Genomic DNA, 22204 nt, shown 5'->3' on the forward strand with positions numbered 1-22204 from the left:
TTTCAGTGCTTACACCATGTAGTCATTTAGAAAGCACTAGCATTCAATAATGTTAACTTAAGTCAGCATAGCTTGAGCTCAATTAGCACACAATTAACCAGGTGGAAACACTAGGAGTCAAAGTTTATCACACACCAATCAGAACCTTCGATGGATAGATAAAAGGGCCAAAGTCAGCTCATTCAGGTTTGAAACAATGGATCCAAAGAGATGCAAAGGAAGAGGACGTGGTGGAGAAAGAGGACGTGGTGAAGGAGGAGGACGTGGTGGAGGAAGAGGACATGGTGAAAGAGGAGGACGTGGTGAAAGAGGAGGAGGAGGTGGAGGAAGAGGACGTGGTGAAAGAGGAGGAGGAGGTGGTCTAGGACAACAGGAAGGTGGTGGAGGAGGAGGGAGAGGTGGAGGAGGAGGAGGACGTGGTGAAGGAGGTGGAGGTGGAGAACGACGGCGACAAGGAAGGGGAAGAGCAAGGGCAAGAAGACAGTCAGTCTCGGATGAAATTCGAGCCACTTTAGTTGACCATGTCCTTGTCCATGAGGGAGGCTGGGCAACGAGTACAACCAAATTTGAGTCGCTTCACTGTTGCCTCCATCATCAGAACCTTCAGGGAGGAAAACAGGTAGGTGTACTTGCAGTAAGACTGCTTTGTACAGTAACTTTTAAGTTACTGAACTTATGTTTCTTGAGTTTCAGTATGTTTCCATTATTTTCCTGTAAAAAGAATGTGTGACAGTTACAGTAATGAGTGCTTCTATTTTTGTAGGACACAGAGACGACCACCTGGTGGAGGCAGGTTAAGGCTTTTGTCGGAGGAGCAAGAGAGGGAACTTGTAAACATGGTAATTGCAAATAATGTAATCCGCCTGCAAGAGATTCAAAGGAGAGTGATTGAGGATGATCATCTTTTTCGAGGCATAAATGCCATCAGCCTCTCCACAATTAACCGCATCCTCCGAAAGAATCAATTCCGGATGAAACAGGCATACCGAGTCCCTTTCGAACGAAACTCTGACAGAGTGAAAAACCAACGTGTGGAATATGTTCAGGTATGAGTTTTGATACTGTATAAAGTATTGTGTACCATCACAGCATGGCAGTTTATGCTGCCATTTCAGCACTCTTGAACTGTGGTTCAGGGTACCGATTGACTCTACTGTGTTATGTGTTTTGCAGAGAATCTTTGAGATTGAAGGACGGCCTGTTCCCCATGAAATAATCTTTGTGGATGAGGCAGGTTTTAACCTGACCAAAAGAAGGAAAAGGGGGAGGAACATAATTGGCCATCGGGCTATTGTAAATGTCCCTGGTCAGCGTGGAGGGAATGTCACTATGTGCGCAGCCATCAGCCAACGAGGGGTACTCCACCGCCATGCCGTACTAGGACCCTATAACACTATGCTTCTCCTTGCTTTTCTTGATGGTTTAAGACAACATATGTTCCAGCTGGACTACAGGGAACCAGCACAGCCAGAGCAGCCTCACTACGTTGTTGTGTGGGATAACGTCAGCTTCCATCGCGCTGCTCTGGTTCGTGACTGGTTTACCAATAACCCAAAGTTTTCTAATATCTTTCTGCCTGCATACTCTCCCTTTCTAAACCCGATAGAGGAGTTATTTTCGGCATGGCGGTGGAAAGTGTATGACCGAGAACCTTATGTCCGTGTTCACCTCCTTCAGGCCATGGAAGAAGCCTGCCTAGACATATCAGTAGATGCATGCCAGGGGTGGATCAGGCATGCAAGAGGATTTTACCCCCGCTGCCTGGCTAGGGCCAATATAGCCTGTGATGTGGATGAGATTCTCTGGCCTGACCCAGACCAAAGACAAGATGCTGAGGTGGAATAATGTTTTTTGGTGTGTGTTGTACTGTATAGTACATGAATAAAAATGTGCCACTGTACATACATTGGTTGCGTCTTTTGTGTTTATCATGTGAAAAGGTTTTTGAAGGGGAGAACCATAAGCAACCTAATTGTTTTGGAACTATTGTTTTGAATTAATTGTACCAGTGTGCAAAACTCTGTTGTAGTGTGTGTGTTTTGAGGGCTTGTGTTTGATGTCTGAGGGCAAAGTTTGGTTTTTCAGCAAGAGTGAATAGTTTTGAGTGTAGAGCTTCATTTTGACCTGGAAATAGGATGTTTGGGAAATTGAGTGAGATGTTATGGATTTGTGTTTACTGTTGTGAGAATATGAGGCATAGTTTCAAGAAATGTGTTTTAGCAATCGAGAAAAACTGTAATAAGAATATTTCATTCATTCAGATCTGGGATGTCTTATTTTTCCATCCATATTCAGAAGACTGACTAAAATTTAAATAAGTTGGGCAACTTTAGATGTTGTGTTCCGGCACAATGACATGAAACCAGAGATCTATAAATGACAACAATCTACAGGGGTCACTGTGACTCAATGAAACGAATCGTTACAAACAAAACAAAACAAAAACCCACTGCTGCTTTCATCACAACGCCAACATTTCGTTTGTAAAAATTAAATACCCGCACATTTTTATGATTTGTCTAATAGCACAATTCCTTCCTTACTTTTAAGTTTTATTTAACATTCTGACTGTATTTTATATTTTGACTGATTACATTGTTGTTATTTTGTACAGAGGCAGCATTGCAAATAAAAGCAGTGAATGTAAGTTTTTGCATATATATTCACACACGTAGAACCTAAAGCTGGTGAGCCAAAATGTCATACCAGGAGGTCCTTTGAATACAACGGGGAAGCAAGTGAATCAGAAACCCAGAGACCAAACACGTCTAACTGGGAAAAAAAAGTATTCCCAGATGCAGAAAGCAATAATAAAACCTGATTTAAAAGACAAAAAAAAAAGAAACTTGCCATAAAATTCGTTGTTCGTTGTACACCAAAATCCCACACATTCCCGCCAGTCCATTGTCCAACAACCCAAGACGAATATTCCTTGTGTGTAAAAGTTAGAGACAGGAACTCCTCTTCTGACGTGGGGACCACCCCAGCCTAGTCCCAGGAGGACGAGGGAAAAAACAAACAAAACACCAATCTCACGCCTCAACAGGTGCCTGCTATTAGCTAAACAGTCCCATGTCCAGCCAGCCCACAATGGATTAGAACAACGTTATATATTTATATAATAAAACAAACAACTAGAAACATGCAATACAAATATCAGAATAAAATCATGCAAATAAAATCAAAACTACACTCACAGGCAAACACTAAAATCAGAATAAAACTAATCATACAGACACAAATAAACATATGTATGTATATATATATATATATATATATATATATATATATAGGGCTCAGAGAAGAGCTCGAGAGGATGTGGAGGGTGAAGGTAACGGTGGTCCCCGTGGTAATCGGAGCACTAGGTGCGGTGACTCCCAAGCTAGGCGAGTGGCTCCAGCAGATCCCGGGAACAACATCGGAAATCTCTGTCCAGAAGAGCGCAGTCCTGGGAACAGCTAAGATACTGCGCAGGACCCTCAAGCTCCCAGGCCTCTGGTAGAGGACCCGAGCTTGAAGGATAAACCGCCCGCAGGGGCGTGCTGGGTGTTTTTTTTTTTTTTATATATATATATATATGAAAGAAATACAGTCTCTACATTTACAGTTACAAACTGAATCAATGTTTAATTTAATGACTGACTATGTGGACTGTCAGCAGTGAAAGCCACATTCTGCCTGGTGTCTCTCTCTCTCTTCTTCCTGCGCACATTTTCACAGCGCAAAAGATTCAAAAGATGCTTTCGCAACTTCTTTGAGAGCATATATAGCAGAGGGTTCATACAGCAGTGAGAATAGGCAAGCATTTCACTAATATGGTAGGCAACTTCTAACCGTTCCTCTGCCTTGCAACCTTTGGGTTTATAAAGGGAAGTAATTAAAAGCATAATATGGTATGGCCCCCAGCAAATGAAAAAGGCTGCAACAATACACAACAGCACAGCTATAGTCTTGTGCTTCTTTCTATTTAAACCTTGTAAAACTGTCTTGAGGATTGCAGAATAGCAAAAAATAATGATGGCCAGTGGGAGGAAGAATAGCAGTGACACTTGGAGATAATGTCCAAGCTTGTCTTCAGATTCATCATAGCAATAGTTTTCACCATCCAAGTTTTCAAACTTTACTTTTGTTGCATCCGTCAGGGACGCTGAGATGCTGATGATCCAGGCAGCTATACAAGCACCAACTGCACACTTCTTTCTTAGAGCACGATTATTTTTCCAGTTTGGCAGCACCACCCTAATGAAACGTGCCACTGTCATGGCAGTCAGCAGAATGACACTGCTGTACAAACCAACAAAGAATGCAGCAGTCATGAATTTGCAGATAAAGTCCCCAAAGACCCAGTGGTGTAGGTGATGAACAGCCCAAAATGGAAGTGTGATGGTGAAGATCAAATCAGAGCAGGCCAGGTTCAGGATGAAAATATTTGTGATACTTTTCAGGCCCTCGTAGATGAAAAGAACACATAAGAGGAGGCTGTTGCCTATGATACTGAGGATGAAGATCAAAATGAAAAGGGGTCCAGTGATGGTGGGAGCATTAGTATCACACATGTATTCAGCATCATTACTCAGTCCAGATGTGACGCTTGCCATTTTCAGTTTTCTGGAAAAAAATAAAACATACATACAAAATAAAATGCAACCAAACACAATCACAATTCTCTAAAATGACAGAAACTGTTGATTTTGTTTCTAGTTTTTGTATAACAGATAAAACCAAAGGGATTAAAGTACCCAATTTTTGAAAAAAACACTGATGAAGATTAAGATGAAGAAAGTCCCAGTAAAAATTGGAAATTCAACTCTACAAATGTAATGTACAGGATCCCTCACTCCATCATTAGCTGTCATGTTGTTTTCCATTTTTAATTTTCTATAATTAAACACATTAGCTTAGCAAATCTGCCTTAAATGAGAGAAACATGTACTTTAGTTTTTGTATAGTAGTAAAGCATGAAGCGTAATTAAGTACCAAATTCAGAGTATAACTATTACTGATAAACTTACCGTAAGCATCAGTTGTCATGTCTTCTGTTGAATTTCAGTGTGACGAAAAAGCTGTGATGTTTTTGGAGATTAAAAAACAAGAAGAGACGCCGCGTTACAAAAACCATGTCATGTCCCGTCATCTCATGAAAAAACAAAATCACTTGGGCAACCTTTTTCCTTCCCCACATGATGCAATATGAAAACAATCACCGCTTTTTTTTTTTTTTACATTTGGCCTGAACATACAGGTTGTGCACTGAGCGTGAGAGCAAGAGATGCTATAGGCTGATATACACTGTAAAAAAAGTCAGTAAAATATACAGCAAAACACCGTCAAATTCCAACGGTAATGGAGCGTAAAACCAAAAACTTCCTTTTACTGTATTAAATAGATTGAATAACCGTTAATTGTGAGACTGGATAAAACTTTGTTTTTTACTGTAATAAAATGTTGAAATTATAAATATTTTCTGTGAAAACAAATAAATATGCATACATTTTACAATTACATATTGTAATGTTGAAAATGTCTGAAAAACTTAGATTTTACGGTATTATTTGAGTAAAACTACATCTTTTGGGGTTGTGCACATTGGAATTCACAGTATAAAGCTGTAGATTTTTAAGCAAACAAAAACATTCATTTTTACAGAAACAAGATGTTAAAAAATAGGGTCCACCGTAATAATACAACCAGTACATACCATTAAAAAAAAGCAAATATCAGCAGTGAAAGACAATAAAACTGATAGTATTTTTTTATTTTAAAATTCAGATACTGATATACAGATTAAAAGTTAGGCCTGCAGTATATCATTGTTAACCTTCTGATAAAAAAATCAACAGCAAAAGAAGATGTTAAAAATAAAGTTTATGGTTGTGAATAAAATTGATTTCAATAATCTTTTTTAATTATTATTTTAAAACAACTTTATGTTGTTGTGTTTCACGCCATATTATCAGACCACCTTAAGTGGGTCGGCCTTAAATTTTGAATTTGTGTGATCGCTGTTGATTGGTAGCTAAACTGCTGGTAAACTGTGTACAGACGTTTTACGTTCGAATTGCAGAGAAAAAAAATCTGGTAGCAACATTGTGCAGTATGAGCGAACCATTTCACCAAAAAAAGGGGAAGCAAGGCAAGACGTGGCTGCAGCGGTCTGCAGACGTGACTTCCGAACCTCCTAAAGAAACAAAGAGCGACGTTACATTGCGGGATGACGTCACCTGAAAATGACCAATAGCGCGGCGCGCTGCTGAGCTGTGTGCCAACCGCTCTTTTTTTCATGCAGGAGACTCAAGTTGGCTTCGCTAACGGACACAGTTTTGAACTCGTATATTAGCGCCATTTATTGCTGCTTGGACCACAGCATCTTCGGAATTTGTAGACATCCTGGCAGCTTACAATTAGTTCGAGGTGAGGTGAGTACATGCAACTTCAAGTTATCTCTGTTATAAAAATCCACCAGCCCAGCGTTTATAGATAATTTTAGCAGTTCGTTTTTTATGAGTGAGGTTGTGAATTTAGTTAGCATTTGTGAGTTGAGTTAGCATTACTGTTGCGAGGGAAGCATTGCTCTGGATTAGTTTCTGTATATGGCGTGCTTAATTCGCTAGGGAGGAATTACCAAAGTACATGGAGTTATGTTAATGTGTAATTTCTGTGGTAAGGTAGTTCAGTCATCAAGGGGCTACGTGCTTCATTGTAAACTGCATCGGAATGAGCCACGTTGTTTCTTTCGGTGTATTGAAGCAGGCTGCAAGCAGACATACACCAGGTATGGCGCGTTTAAGGCTCATTTTTACCGAAGACACTGCCCCCACCCATGTCACTGGTGTGGTGGTGGTTTCTTCGTTTACATGTGCAATGGCGATGTGTGAACGTCAGTGTCAGAACTCTAAAGAGTTAATAGCTCATCTGAAGAGCCATATTGTGGAAGGACACGTGGTCACTTGTCCAGTAAGAGGATGCACAAATACCTTTAGAGTTAAATCATCTTTTACTGCTCACATGTCACGTAAACACAGAGTTTTCAGACAGCAGCATTGGTGATTTATATAGAGAGTCTGCATGTCAATCATCATCTGTTCCAACCACATCAGATGACTTTGTACCCTTGATTTCCGAGCCTGCTGCACAGTCTATTACACATGAAGATAACATGGAAATGCCCCCTGAATTCTGTGATCTTTTTCTGAGAAACGTTTCACTATTCTACTTAAAATTGCAGGGTCAGTTTCTACTGCCTGCTTCAACCATACAGAACATTGTGGAGGAAATGCAGAACATACATGAGTTGGGACAGACATACAGTTTGGGTAAACTTGCATCACTGTTAAAAGATGACACATCATTATCAGAGGAGGACATCAACAAAGTCTGTGAGTCTGTCAAAAGCTATGATCTTTTTTCTGCATGTCATACCGGGCCATTGAGGACAGTGCACTCCAGAGCTCAGATCTTTAAAAAAAGCCTTCAACTATGCGGAACCAAAGAAAATATTTTTAGGGAGAGATGAAAACAGAAAAGATAGGTTTGCCTATTATGTGCCTTTAAGAGAGACTTTGAGATGTCTGCTAGAGTCTGATCTGTGGCAGAAATCAGAAGAGCCCTCTACTGAGCCTCCTGCTGATGTTCTGTGTGACATAAGTGATAGTAAGCTGTTTTAAATAAAATGATTTTTTTGGTCAAAACCCATTGACTTAATTGATTTCTATCCATTAACATCTTACATGAAGTATGGGTACCAAATGGTTCCATTGAAACACAGTGTGCTGTCACAATAATGGTGCTGTTAGTTTGGTACTTACGAAACACTGTATAAAAGTGTAGTATCAAGCAAGATCAGCTTCATATTTTAAGACCAAAGGTACCACTTGGTGTAAATTGACCTTTATTCACATTCTTTTATCAGACATCTTGGAAATGGGGGGGCAGCATAAGGAGTTCCATTACTAAGGTGCTGCCGGACCTGTCTGCCTCAATCCTTGAAATTGTACTGGAGGCACTACAATCATTAGGAGTGGAGACATCTGAGAAACAAACCAGTAAGTATTATGATTTCATTGCACAATAGCCATGAAGGACTTTCTGTTTTTTCTATTATGCTTTGGCCAAGGTCCAAAAAGTACAATTAATCTATTGTTTGTGATATTGTTTTACAGCACCAAATATGGAAATTTCAAGCCAGGCCAGCATATCGTCTCCATCTGTTTTAAGGTTTAAGGGTGGTGGCACAGCTAAGACCCAAGAGTCTCTTTCAAGGTTAGTAAAGTAAACAGATTCAAGAAGATATTTTACACATTTCTTTGTCGTCTGTCTCTAAATCTTATTTTGTCTTTATTATGATTAAAAAGGTTTGTTTTGTTCCTGCCCTTTTCAGACACTGAATTTGAGCAGAAACCATAAGGATACTCAAAGGACCTGTGACTCTCAGGAAATGGTGAGATTTCAGGTCATAATCTTTTTTTTCCATTAAATTAATTTTCCTTTTTCCCTTTACAATATTGCTGTTTTGTTTTTGTAAACAGCATCAAATGAGAGAGACAGATGAAACAGTTTCAAGACAATGGCAGGAAAAAAATGCTGAAGATTGAAACAAACCTTGGCTGGAAATATTTGGTATGTGTTTTACCGTAAATCAAATTGTTGAAAAACATTCAGCTACACTGTAACACAGGGAAACTTGATTTGCACTTATTTTGTTACTTTAATTTCTTGTCTCATTATTTTTGTCAGTTATTATTGTTTATGGTGTATGCCCTTCTTGTTTTCCTTCTGAATGCAGAAGGTATCTAGCCAGTCCACAATGAACGCTTCGTTGCACCCCATGAGTCTTCTGGCAGAAATGATGGCGGCTGTATTCTTTGGTTTCCCTAAACATCACACCCTGCCTGTTTATACGAGGCTCTTCAATTAAGTCTGCACCCAAAGATTCAATAAGAGGTAAGCAGTGGTATTATTCAAGTTTTGCTAAAGAAAGATGGACAGGAGACACTAATCTTAATCAGCCGAGCTCAGGTTCATGTCCAGGTGAGCAGTTTCATACGCTATAAAATGTAGATTGAATGATAGGTCTCATCACCATGCATTCAGCCATTAACTTCAAGTTCTATGATAAATCAATACGAAACTTAAATACGTTTTCCAACAAATTATGATTGTGATTAGGGCTGCGTTGTCTATGTATAACTTTTACACAAGTAGATTTAAAGTATAACTATTGCCAAAACGCAACCTGGGCTGTTTTTTTTTTTTTGTTTTTTTTACTGTATCGATTTTGATGTGCTCAAATTTATGCCCCGGCCCCCTAGTATTCCCATTCACTGGCTATTGACCACAAAACAAAATCACGGTCAATCTCAAAAACAGCTTGTTTGTCGTAATTATGCTTTTAGATATATGTTTGTCTCGTTTACAGTAAAAAAAAAAAAAAAAACTGAAAAAAACAGCCCAGGTTGCATTTTGACAATAGCTATCCTTTAAGAACTGTATATTTTACACTTAAGAAATCATTTATCATTAGATCTGGTTTTGGCAGCACGTTTTGTTCATTTCTGTGCATTTTGCTCAAGCACTGATCAAACTTTGTCCATTTTTTTTGCTGCAGAGGGGATCCTGCCAGTCCAAAGTGAACTCCTGATGGACATTGAAGTACTCCTGCAGAGCTTGTATCTTCAACACCATGCGCATTAGAAACTCCACCGAGTCCTTTCCTTCACCAAGGCAGGACCCAGTGACTCATTACTGTTGATAGGTCAGGGGCAGGTAATATTTTGTTTCATGTTTAGTCATTCCTCCATGGATTACCAGCCATATATATGGACACATGCTGTATTCTCAAGATCTATGCTGTTTTGTAGGAATAGAGAAAATGATATGTTTAGTCTGTTTTCAAATGGTATGTCAAATTTTCTCATTGTTTATCAGTAATATTCTCTACCTTGGTTGTATATGAGCATCTTTAGATTTTTCTATATTTAGCGGTTGCAAATGTAAAATGTACGGTAAACCATTTATGTTCCTCATATTGTACTGTATTTTTAGCGGTAAAATACCGGCAGCTGTGGTTGCCAGGAATTTACCGTAAAATGTATCTGGTCAAAATAAAATGCTGTAATTTGTTATACAATTTCACTGTGTTTTTTACTGTCAAAGGTTTTAATAAGGTTTAACATATTTCTGTTATTTTTACAGTTATTTACAATAATAGGGTCTATCCTATTACTGTTAAGTTAACAACAAATTACTGTAAATATTATTATATTATTACTTTTTTTTTACTGCAAATATCCGTAAAAAGCTATGGAAAGTTGCATTTTTTACATTAAATTGCTGTATAATTGACAAATATATTTGGTTTTTTCTATCATGATTTTGGTAAAATAATACGTTGTCTACCTTAAAAATTAGGGTTACAAAAGCAGTATACCGTATTGTCTTTTACAGATTCCACATTTTTTACACGGTATATTCCTGGCAACCACAGCTGCCGGTATTTTACCGTAAATTTGACAGATTTTTTTTTACAGTGTAGCAGCAGTTCAACCATTTAAGCAAGGCAACAGTAAAAAAAAATAAAAATAAGCCGAACAACAACACCCAATATATTTTCTGTTAAATTTATGCAGCTTGCAAGTGCAGTCAGTATAGAAATATAACTGCAAAGACTCCAAAATGATACTGTGCATAATGTTAGGCTGTTTTCAGAGCCACTTCTGTGAAATAAGTTACAAACTAAGTATCAGATATCAGTCCTCTTGTTCAGGAAACTGTGGTTGCATTTAATTTAACTGTCGTAATTTGCAAGACATGCAGACTGAATATTGAATGGATAACCAATATGCAGACATGCAGAGGTAGAGTGAGGTAAATTTTAAAGCAAGCTATTAATTTCCAGCCTGTTGAAATCCAAAAAGGCAAAAGCCAAAATGGCAAAAAACACAATCCAAAACAGTGAAACTGAAACTACAGCTACCAAAACCTAAAATTAAAGAAATACACAGACTGAAATATTTAACTACAGAAAACACACCGGAGATACCAAAAAAAATGAGGCATGAGGCAGATTTTGAAATACAATCAAACATTCTGACATGAGAAAAAGGGGAGACAGCGACTAAATGGGTGATTATATGAGTGGAGACGGCCGAACAAGACAGCAGAAGAAGTCATGGCTGCAAAACTAGAAGCAAAAGCATAAGGAATTCATAAAGGAACATGGAAAACAGACACATGACTGGACTAAATACAAAAGACTAGACACAAGAGGAAGGGACACTCAGGTAAAAACTAAACTCTGAAGAAAATGAGAACTAGGCACAGAAATACACAAACGAATACATAAAGTAAATATAAACATTATAAACAACTCAATAACTGGGTAAACTAACAGGAGCTTCCTCAGCAACAAGCTATTTTACTTATAAAAATGTTACATTATAATATCTTAAAATGATCAAGGCTTCTTGGTAACCGTATTCCAACATGCAGATCACACGCTCTCATTAGGATGTTAATGCACGAGTGAGGTCAGTCATGGTGCTCATAGTTTACATAACCAAAACTCAGTAATTTTGGCTGAATTAAAGGTTTATTTCATGCATCTATTTAACTATTATTAAACATTGTTAGTGGGTTTTAATGGCACTGAAAACCTACTTTTATACTAGGTTTTTTGTTCTTTTTTGTTTGATTTGTTTTGTTTTTCTTTTCTCACCTTTCTGCCTCATACGGATCCAAACCGGTTACCTTGGATTTCTCTGTTTTTCATCCAATAAGAAGAATTGCCTCAATAATTCAACGTAGTGACGTCCTCCTCATCAGTAGAAGATAAACGGTGGAAAATAGCACACTGTGGCTGTGTCTCAGTTCAGGGGCTGCATCTTTCCGAGGCCACATTTCAAGGCCGATTATGTCACAGAAAGGCGACGAAGGCTGTCCCAATTCGAACGCTGCTCCAAATGTGGCCGACAAATGCGTCCTTCATTTCGCTGCACTTGAACGATGGGTCGGGTGTATCCTTCGTGGTCCAACCTATCCCAGAATTTTCTGGGACAGGTTTTTCCCATATTTTTAGGTGAGAATGTAGCTGTGTAAACTTCAAATATCTGCTCAGTTTATCGAGACATCACATATTTGCAAAAGTGCTCTGACGTTTTCGGAATTACCCACCAACTCGATAGCTGACCAGGTGGTCAAGGTTCAATAGAGCCGGCTAACACCGGACTCCCGGCACATCGTTTTCAGACCCCGCGGGGTCTCTTGCTACTCGGGTTAAACATGATATATAAGTCACTAAGATAACTTTAAAATTGTATTGTTTGGCTTTTTTCAGTGTTTTATTTGTTTGCGAGTAAATCGGTTTGGCTGAGATTAAAGTTACAGTTTTTATACAGCTGAATAAACATCAAACAGAAAACTGATTAAACAAAAGTGTGAGATGGTCGAGAATTTACTCCATTGTCCTGTTATATTTTAGATAACAAGGAGCAGACGGCTGGGTTTATTAAACTCCACCGAGACAGCGGTGATGCAAATCTGAAGGCTAGTCGGTCCCATTTCAGAGGTCTTTGAAGGACCCGGCCTTCACGGTCTATGTGGGCCGGGTCCTCCAAAGGATGCAACTCCTGAATTGAGGCACAGCTAATATGTCTGGGTGCCCAGGATTTCTTCCTCCATAAAGTAATCTAGCAAATCACCAAGTGATAATCAGTGGACAGCTCATGTCTTCACTTAACACTAAGCTCGTGAGTTTTGAAAACCTACCTGTTACAACGACAGAGTAATTTGCTTGTATATCTAACAAAATTTTAGCAACCTAAAAAGTCTAAGTTGTATGAATTTATTAGGAATCATTTTTAATGAAATTAGGATATGAAAATAACCACAATATACCATGTGAGGAAAATATCTCAATTTGAAAATTTGAACCATGGGAAAAAACATGGAAATAAAATCTGTAGCTTTGTGCTAGTTTAATTTTAGTATGTTTGTCTCCTGTTTTATGCCTTAGAAATGTCATTAACCCATATCAGTTTGATGATCTGTGTTTGATGTTATGTTTTTGCATTTATGTGTATTAATATCATGTTTACATATTTTCAGCAAGAAATACTTTCCTTCCAAAAGGATACTGGGGTTTCTGCCTTTTTATTTATTCAAATTTTAGATACCCTCATGCTTTACACAAAAAAACAGAACAAAAGTTACATTTGTTTTTGAGTCTGTTTCAGTTAGTAAAAAAATATATAAAATAAACAAAGATTTTATTGTTTATTTTCAGTGTAAAGAAAAAAGAGGATGTTGCTCAAGTCACCATATGGGTTTTGTATAGCTGGCACAATAGACAGTTATTTCCCAGGATTATTTTGATGAAGCTTCATTTTTCATGTGAAAAATTGTTGCACAAGTTAATTTAAACCTTTTTTTTTCATGATGTCGTTTTTGGGTTTTTTGTGTAATCTCTGACTTAGTGGGAAACAAAAACAGGAACTAATACATTTCAAAAGAACATCCATTTCACAGCATTTTCACAACAGTGAAATTTAATGGAAGACTTGACAGTTGTTTTTTGAAGTAAGTTGTTGTGTCTGTTTTCTGAAATTTGGTACTTTATTAGTCCTTTTGGTGTGATATATGTGAAAGATCCACAACAGACCCAAACGCATTTTCATGCTTTTCAGCTCACTGTCGACCACATACCAACAACAACCACAACAGGACCTAGTTCGGTCTATTTATGCCGGTGAGGTGTGTGTGTTGACACCGCTCACCTCCCCCACAGCTGCACCGCACACAAAGCTCTGCCACAATATAATATACAAAATAGAACCAAAATCAACAGTTTCTGTCATTTTAGAGAAAACTGCTCAATCATTGTGTTCAATTGTGTTTTAAGTTCATATTTACCAGAAAATTCAAAATGGCAAACTTCACATCCACTGATGACAAAGTGAGTGATCATGCTGTATACATTTGTTATGCAAGTTTTGCAAGGTTTTGCTAAGCCTCGCAAAACCGTCTTGAGGGTGGCAGAGAGGTACAGGATTATAGCTCTGCTTTTATTGTCACATCACATGTTCTGGTACACTGGTACAGCACATATGAGTGAAATGCTTGCGTGCAAGCTTCACAAGCAACAGAGGTGTGATACAATAAACATAAGACACAACTAAATGTAAGAGCAGGAATGTCAGAATTTTAAGAATAAATATATGTACAAATATAAGAATGTATGCACATTACTAGATATTTATACTAATTATATATATACAAATAAAATAAAATAAAATATACAGAGGTCAGCAGTTGAATATTGTGCAAAAGAAATTGCATAGATGTATGCATAATGTCAAAGTTGCCTGATGGAAAAAGCTGTCTCTCAGTCTGCTGGTTCGGGACCGGATACTCCAGTACTTCCTGGCTGACGGAAATAGTTTGAACAGTTTGTGGCTGGGGTGACTGGAGTCTTTGATGATCCTCCCTGCTTTCCTCAGGCACCACTTTTTGTAGATGTCCTGGAGGGAGGGAAGCTCACCTTCAATTATCCGTTCAGAGTACCGCACCACTCTCTGGAGGGTGGTGCAACACTCTATTATTGCAGCCTTTTTCATTTGCTGGGGGCCATACCATATTTGGCTTTTAATCACCTCTTTCTATATACCCAAAGATTGTAAGGCACAGGAATACTAGCATATCGCTTACAATATTTGTGAAAAACATACGTATTCTCATTGCTGGGTAAAACCTCTGATGTGTATGCTCTCGCAGAAGTTGTGAAAGCATCTGTTGAATCATTTGCGCAGTGAAAATGTGTGCAGGAAGAACAGAGAGACAGACACTGGTCAGACTGTAGATTTCACTGCACAGAGATCTGCCGTTCAGTTGGAATTGCACAACCTTCCATTAAACAGCCACTTGTTAAATTAAATGTTGATTCAGTCTGTAAATACTTTCATACAATACACTTTGTATTTATTTAATGTCACAACTTTTGCATAATCGCTTGAAGTCATCCATTTCTATTTTTCACTTTTTAATGCTTCAAGTCAAAGTTTTGTACAGCTAAAGATGTGCATTTTAATGTTGCACTACTGTTCCTGGAGATAATAAAATGCTGTCAAAATCCTATGAAGCTGTTTTTATTTTTCTCTTTTCTTTGAAATCTGTGACATGTGACTTTAGGTTAGACTGAAAAATATTCCATTGTCATCGGTCACCGAGGAAAAACATTGAGTAATACCTAGAGTGAAATGGACTCCACACACAAGCATTTGTTGTCACAGGATCACAGCAGACTCATTTCATATTTGATGCCATTTGACACGGCCCACTTAATTAAAACTGCATTTAATCTTCTGATTTTTATGGCTATACTTATTTATTTATATTTATTTATTTTTACAACTGTATATATTTGTACCAAATGCATTTATTTAATTCGTTGGGTTACATGAACTTGACCACATCAGTGATGTGATCGTGACACCAGCTTCGGCTCCGCCCACTGAAGAGGACGCCATATTTTTTTGAGGTCTCTGCAGACAAATATGAAGGCTGAACCACGGTAACATAATAATGCAAACACATGGCAGTGAAGATCGCTAAGGTGGTGTACAGTACAGTACAACACAGGGGAGCATGATTTCAGAAATAATCAGAGATGGGCAGTAACGCGTTACTTGTAACGCGTTACTGTAATCTGATTACTTTTTTCAAGTAACGAGTAAAGTAAGGGATTACTATTGCAAAATCGGTAATTAGATTACCGTTACTTTCCCGTAGGAACGCTGCGTTACTGCGTTACTAAAACCGTGATTTTTTTTTGCGAGAATGTCTCATGACAGTGACGTAAGCAACTGCGACGTTGGTGACAGCAGCTGTGTGCAGATCAACAATGGATAATATATCGAGTGCGGGAGAGAGTATGAGCGTGCAGCGTTTAAAGTGTGGAAGTACTGACCTTACTTTGAGTTTGATTCCATAAAAAGTGACAAAAACATTAGTGTCCGCTGTGCGTGGGAAGAAAACTTCTTTTTACAGCGAAAAAAAACCCTAAACTTCCGAGCAAGCACCGAGTAGCTACGACGTGATGGGAAACTCACAGAGACACTCGCGCGGATTCTTCAACTGACCGCAGCACACCTACACCAGGGTAACCCTCCGCCTACCCTGCTCCTGCTTTACAGGTGAAAATAGAGCAAAAGGACCGCTGAGTCTTTGACTTTATTTATTTTCTGCTGTGTTTTACTTGCATCTGTTTGAAAGAGTGAGTGAAAACACAAAAAATATTTTATTTTATGTGCTGGAATGTGTAGAAAATAGGTTTAAATGTTAAACTAATTTATTCAAGTCAGAGAATGTTGCATATAATTAAATGTTTTGCTTGATGCATAAAGTTAAAAGATTAAAACTGATAAAACAAGTTAAAAAAAGAGACTTTTCCATTTGATTACATTTTGTATGATGGATTATGTAGAAAAAGTAGAATTGGGCTGAAAGATCTATCACTTTATCACCTCTTCAGGTTGTAAATCGTGTTTTTAAAAAGTAACTAAGTAACTAAGTAACTAAGTAATTAATTACTTTTGAAAATAAGTAATCAGTAAAGTAACGGGATTACTTTTTGGGGGGAGTAATCAGTAATTAGTTACTGATTACTTTTTTCAAGTAACTTGACCAACACTGGAAATAATAGTGCAAAAGCAACCTAAAAACTAGATAACCAAACTAAAACCTGACATTACAAAGAATAGGTGTAGAGGAATTACAGCTATAATAAGAACCAAACCCTGGAACACAAACAAGTGTGACCAGAATCAGATTCTTGGTGAAAAAAGGGGTGAGTGTAAAAGCGACGCTCTTGAATTACCGGTCAATCTACGTCCCTACGCTCACCTATGCTCACGAGCTTTGGGTAGTGACTGAAGCCAAGTCAAGCCAAGTCAAGAAAGCCTTTATTTGTCACATGCAAGTTGCCCTGCAGCGAAATGGGCAACTTGCTACGCGGGCATTTGGAACGAAGAGTCTAAACACAGTTTGTTATCAGGGGAGAAATTGTTTCTTATGTTCAGCTCCAGCCTTGAGACCACAGCTGGTGCCGATATGGTAGCCGCATGAAATAATGGTGGTGTTCTTGCTATAGTGTGAACCATGGCATGTCAATTTTACAGTCGATCTAATGTCCATCACTGGTTCCTCGCCATTCCCATTGGAGAGCAAGCTTCTCCAAGATGTCATCCGTGCTGCATCTAATGAGTCCATTCTGAGAAGCCACGGCTCGCTCCATCATTCCAATCAACATAGCAGGCAGCCTTGTGGGGATTTGAACAGCTGTTTCCGCTTTCTTTATTCTTCGATAAACCAGTGCCAAGCCAGTGCCAAGCCAGTGCCAAGCCAGTGCCGATCAGCAAGAACCCTGTTATCATGATTCCAAAAAGGTAGATGTCATTTATTTATTTATTTAGGACAGTGCATGTTAATGAACATAAATGTAAAAAAAAAATTACATGAATGTAAACATACCAGATTATAGCCAAGGGCTAATTTCCATCTGTTGTCCTTAAGCATAAAAAATAGACATAATAATTCATAAAAATTCATCATTCATTCATAATAAAAACTCCATCACCAAACTTACACATACACACCATTCTGTTCCCAAATAAAACATTAAAACTATACAACTCATACATGATCACACACTTGATTTGTCCATAACCAGTTTTTAACCTTTGCGTTAAACAAATTGAGTGTAGAGCATTCTCTAATGGGTTGAGGAAGACTGTTCCACAGATGGCCTCCCTTGACAGAGAGGACGTTCTGCCCAAATGCTGTCCGTCTGTGGGGTATAAACAAGTGGGAAGTCGGTTTTTTGTCAAGTAGTTTTAAACTTCTTTTATAAATATTTTCAATAGTTTTAAGTGTTGTTGGACAAGCAAGTGACCAGGATGTCAAACAATAGTCCATATGAGAGATCATCCTTGAGTAAAAATACGTTTTTGCAACATTCATATTTAAATTATTACGTATATGATTAAAATTTCGATTATTAAATTTAAGTACCTGGGACACTTTATTTATGTGACTCTTGAAGGATAATGTTGGGTCTAGAATGACCCCAAGATATTTAAATTCTGGAGCTAATTCAAGCTCTACTCCATCCAGGAATATGTTTGACTGCTTCAAGTTTAAGGGGCGTTTTGAAAAATACATGCAGACAGTTTTTGAGGTGTTCAACATTAGGCATGAGTCCTCCAGCCAGATATGCATTAATGCTAAAGCAGTTGTAAGATCTTTTGCCACCTGCTGGACACTATTTTCTTGCATATATATAACTGTATCATCCGCATACATTTGAGCAAATATATTTGGACAGACTTCAGGTAAGTTATTGATAAAAAGAGAGAACAATAAGGGCCCAAGAACAGATCCTTGAGGAACCCCTGTATCACAGTCTAAATATGGAGATTTAACCCCATCCAACACCACACACCGTTTCCTGTGTGAGAGATATGAGGCAAACCACTGAAGAGCCTGACTGGAGATATTAAACTGAGTCCATCTGGACAACAATATCTGATGGTTTACAGAGTAGAAAGCCTTCTTCAGATCTAAAAATACAGCTCCAACACAGGGACTCTTGTCCAGCAAGCTCTTCAAGTTCTCCACTAACATACACAGGGCAGTATCTGTGGAGTGACTATTAGTGTCTATCCAGAGTTAGACCTGTTTTCAGGAACTGCTTTAGTAATTGATCTCTTGTTTTCATTAAATTCTTGCACTCTTTGTTTAACCAGGGCAAATTAGATGTTGTCTTTATTTTTTGTCGACCTCTAATGGAGTATGTTGATATAACATCCTTAACAATGTCAGTGAAGTGACTACTGCAGAATTGTGGATCATCACTACACAATAAAGGCTCCCAGTTAACTGATGCTAATGCTTCTGCTACATTTTGTCGCTAACTTCTTGGTATAAATTCATAAAAGGATCTCCTGTTAGATGAACTTTGAAAGTCATTCTTAACCCGTGATTTTATAAGTTTTCTAGAACATAATATAAAATTGTGGTCTGAAATACCAGTGATAAAATTATAAGATTTAATAATTCGCTCGGGCTTATTACTGAAAACCAGATCTATTTTAGTTTTAGAGTGTCTTGTTATTCTTGTGGGTTGTTCAATGTGTTGAGTAAAGTTCAAAGTCTCCATTATGTCCTTGAGTGTTTTTGTGTCCTTTTCACAGTCCCAGTTGACATTAAAATCTCCCATTACAATTATTTCATTAGACTTATTATTTATAGTATGATATTTAAGTAATATCTGTAGTTGTTCATAAAAAATATTCTTTGCGGAAGGAGGGCGATATAAACAGATCAACGTAAATGACATTTCTGGGGAAAGAGTGATTTTAACAGAAATATGTTCTATTTCGACATCTATTGGTGAACTAAGTAAAGAGCAATCCAGGTGTTTTTTTTACATACACAAGTATTCCTCCTCCTCTTGTTCCAATTCTATCCCTTCTGAATACTGTGTACTCTGGAAAGACAACCGCAGACTCAGGAGAAGAACTTGTGAGCCAAGATTCAGAGATACCCAAAATAGAAATATTGGAATTGCTTAGAATATGTTCCAGTTGCTCATGCTTTGGTAAGATAAGATAAGATAACCTTTATTAGTCCCACACGTGGGAAATTTGTTTTGTCACAGCAGGAAGTGGACAGTGCAAAAGTTATGAGGCAAAAATTAGAATACAATAAGAATAAATACAGTACACAACTGTACAGAATAGAATAAAATAAAATACTATATACAGTAGAATAAAATAAAATAAATAATAATTCCTCTTTTAGGTTTTAGAGAACAGACTGTGAGACTCTTCCAGGGTAGAGGGAGAGGAGTAGACAAGACTAGACAGAGACATGAGAAAGCCAAGCAGAAAAGATAAGGGAAGGGAAAGGAAAGGGAGAAAGTGTGACTGCCTTCGTCAAGAGCCAGAGAAGATCACTGAAGACTGAAAGAACAAGATCGCCGATACAAGTGGTGGAAATGAGCTTTCTCCAAAGGATGGCTGGCCTCTCCCTTAGAGATAGGGTGAGGAGTTTGGCCAAGGGGAAGGGGCTAATCCTCCACATCGAAAGGATCCGGTTGAGGTGGTTCGGGCCCACCAAAAGGAGACACCGGGGCAGACCCAGGAAATGCTGGAGAGACTTTATCTCTCGGCTGATCTGTGAACACCTTAGTGTTCCCCTGAGAAGACAGAAGAGACGTCTAGGGAGAGGGAGGTCTGGCCTTCTCTGCTTTGGCTGCTGTCCCTGCAAACTTGCTCCAGAGAAGTGGAAGAAAATGGATGTATGAATGGTTTTAGCTGCCAAAAATGCCACAGCAACTCAAATATCCAGGCTCTATAACAATGCCATATTTCTAGTGTCACATGCAGATGACAAGAACTGGTGGGGTCACAGTGTTGTCCTACAAGGTACTGCAAAGGTGTAACAGAAAAAAACAGATCAAGAGTGTGAGGCTTCTTTTTTACAACAGTGAGGTGTAACATGTTTTGTTTCATCAAGTTTTCTTCCTCCACTTATCTGCATACTGATCAAGAGCCTTTTCCTGTTGTTCAAGTTTACCAATTTTAGTATGTTCTTCTACTTTTTATGCTCTACAAAGAATTAGAGATATCATACATTTACATCATTTTGATTATCTGTGTTTGTTTTTGTCAATGGAAAATTGTACTTAGTAGTCAGTATAAGCTTTTAATGATATAAGTTTACATGTGATAGAATACTGCATGATGACCTTTTTATTACTTAGAACTGATTGTTCTTTATAAAACTTGTTCTGATATTTTCAGAGGTGGGACCAAGTCATTGTTTTGCAAGTCTCAAGTAAGTCTCAAGTCTTTATCCTCAAGTCTCAAGTCAAGTCTCAAGTAATGTCAGGCAAGTCAGAGTCGAGTCTCAAGTCACTGGTGTAAAAGTCCGAGTCAAGTCACAAGTCTGAAACTTTGAATTTCAAGTCCTTTCGAGTCTTTAAAAAAAAAAAATAATAATAATGTTGCAGTTATGCTAAATGTAAATATTAGACCATGTAATTTTAAAATCTGTGTTTTTCTCAACACATGACAAAATAGTGAACTTAGAAAATATACACAAATTGTGAAATTGCACCTCTTTAAAATGCAGCTCAATTAAACCTAGCTCCAAGAATAATTTTCACCGACAGTTCTGAGATAAGCTGCATGTTATTCTTGGATGCGGTTGTAGGACCAGCTTTAAAATCGCATGACAAAAATATCATACACATTAAAAAAAACTGTATCACCAACGTAGCCTGGACAACATTTGCTAGTTAGATGAAGTCAGCCATCTCATCCTAGCATATTTATATGCATATTTATAATTATACGCTTCTTGGAGTGAGTGCACACACTCATGAAGTTTAGTAACTTCAGGTCACTGCAACAAGCCCAGGTACAGTTTACCGACGGATGGGTACAGGACCTTGAAATGCACCGTGTAGAACGAAAGACCATCGTACGTATCATAAGTTTACCAGTCTCACAAATCGTCGTCATAAATACACATTCGTTAACCGTTTATTAATAGGACCTTTGAGCTCAACGGTAATTAATTAGTAGTGGAAATAATTTCTGGTACCCATCACAGAAATGTAGCAGTGACAACAATATTGTATGCTGTAATCGTACTGGGCAATTAGTGATACAAAACAACTGTTTTATCCTGTGAATAAAAGTATATGTTTTTGTCAATGTACCATAATAACAGAAGCGAAACGCAATATTGTGTCAGGACAATTCACTATTTATGCACAATAAATAAAGGAGCATAGCGCGACAATTTCTGTTCAGCGCCAGACTTGCTTGTAACCTATATCACTAATTATGTTATGAAAATGACGTATTAACTACTAAAAAACACTGACCTTCGTGTAAATGCTTGGAGCAGACTAACCTGTGAGCTGGAGTGTTCTGGGACGTTATATTTGATCTTTGAATGGCTGCGATCCAGGCCATCCGTCGCGTCTTTGTTACTTCGGAAACATGGCTTGAACAATTTCTCTTCAACGACGTAATCCGATAACAACCGATCTCTTTACCCGTCAGCTTCTCATGGCTGTCATGCGACCGGCTATTGCAGTTAATAATACAACGGCTTCTTGACATTTTTGTGTTTCTTTTTA

The 22204-nt window shown here is 38.1% G+C and overlaps 2 protein-coding genes and 1 long non-coding RNA gene across 5 annotated transcripts; 2 read left to right on the forward strand and 1 right to left on the reverse strand.

The window, feature by feature from the left end:
- Positions 1 to 235: 235 nt before the first annotated feature.
- On the forward strand, positions 236 to 1900 carry LOC145421697 (uncharacterized). 2 transcript variants are annotated; one of them, XM_080292287.1, is made up of 3 exons: positions 236 to 619; positions 764 to 839; positions 1174 to 1900. In XM_080292287.1, exons 1-3 carry the CDS (start codon positions 522 to 524, stop codon positions 1843 to 1845), a joined length of 846 nt encoding a protein of 281 aa, XP_080148413.1. In that variant the 5' UTR covers positions 236 to 521; the 3' UTR covers positions 1846 to 1900. The 2 variants fall into 2 exon arrangements, with proteins under 2 accessions (XP_080148413.1, XP_080148412.1); XM_080292286.1 differs by having other exon boundaries at positions 241 to 619; positions 764 to 1046.
- Positions 1901 to 2846: 946 nt separating this feature from the next.
- Positions 2847 to 5198, reverse strand: LOC113010956 (chemokine XC receptor 1-like). Its single transcript, XM_080292288.1, has 2 exons — positions 5013 to 5198; positions 2847 to 4608 (listed from the first exon to the last, which is right to left on the reverse strand). The coding sequence occupies exon 2, from the start codon at positions 4596 to 4598 to the stop codon at positions 3627 to 3629; it is 972 nt and encodes a 323-aa protein (XP_080148414.1). The 5' UTR covers positions 4599 to 4608; positions 5013 to 5198; the 3' UTR covers positions 2847 to 3626.
- Positions 5199 to 5725: 527 nt separating this feature from the next.
- Positions 5726 to 10126, forward strand: LOC113011425 (uncharacterized). Of its 2 annotated transcripts, XR_003270541.2 has the most exons (7): positions 5726 to 6416; positions 7910 to 8042; positions 8160 to 8259; positions 8378 to 8437; positions 8526 to 8616; positions 8783 to 8940; positions 9605 to 10126. It is a non-coding gene; the product is annotated as an uncharacterized LOC113011425 (long non-coding RNA). The 2 variants fall into 2 exon arrangements; XR_013903051.1 differs by having other exon boundaries at positions 5728 to 8042.
- The last annotated feature ends 12078 nt before the right edge of the window (positions 10127 to 22204 follow it).

The sequence above is a fragment of the Astatotilapia calliptera genome, chromosome 18 (genome assembly GCF_964374335.1).
Source record: "Astatotilapia calliptera chromosome 18, fAstCal68.1, whole genome shotgun sequence".
Lineage (NCBI taxonomy): Eukaryota > Metazoa > Chordata > Actinopteri > Cichliformes > Cichlidae > Astatotilapia > Astatotilapia calliptera.

Bases quoted from the DNA above. Each gene is read 5' to 3' on its own strand.
- LOC145421697 (XM_080292286.1), top strand. From the start codon at position 522: ATGTCCTTGTCCATGAGGGAGGCTGGGCAACGAGTACAACCAAATTTG. The intron at 620-763 runs GTAGGTGTACTT...CTATTTTTGTAG, and splicing joins ACCTTCAGGGAGGAAAACAG to GACACAGAGACGACCACCTG. The intron at 1,047-1,173 runs GTATGAGTTTTG...TGTGTTTTGCAG, and splicing joins AACGTGTGGAATATGTTCAG to AGAATCTTTGAGATTGAAGG.
- LOC113010956 (XM_080292288.1), bottom strand. From the start codon at position 4,598: ATGGCAAGCGTCACATCTGGACTGAGTAATGATGCTGAATACATGTGT.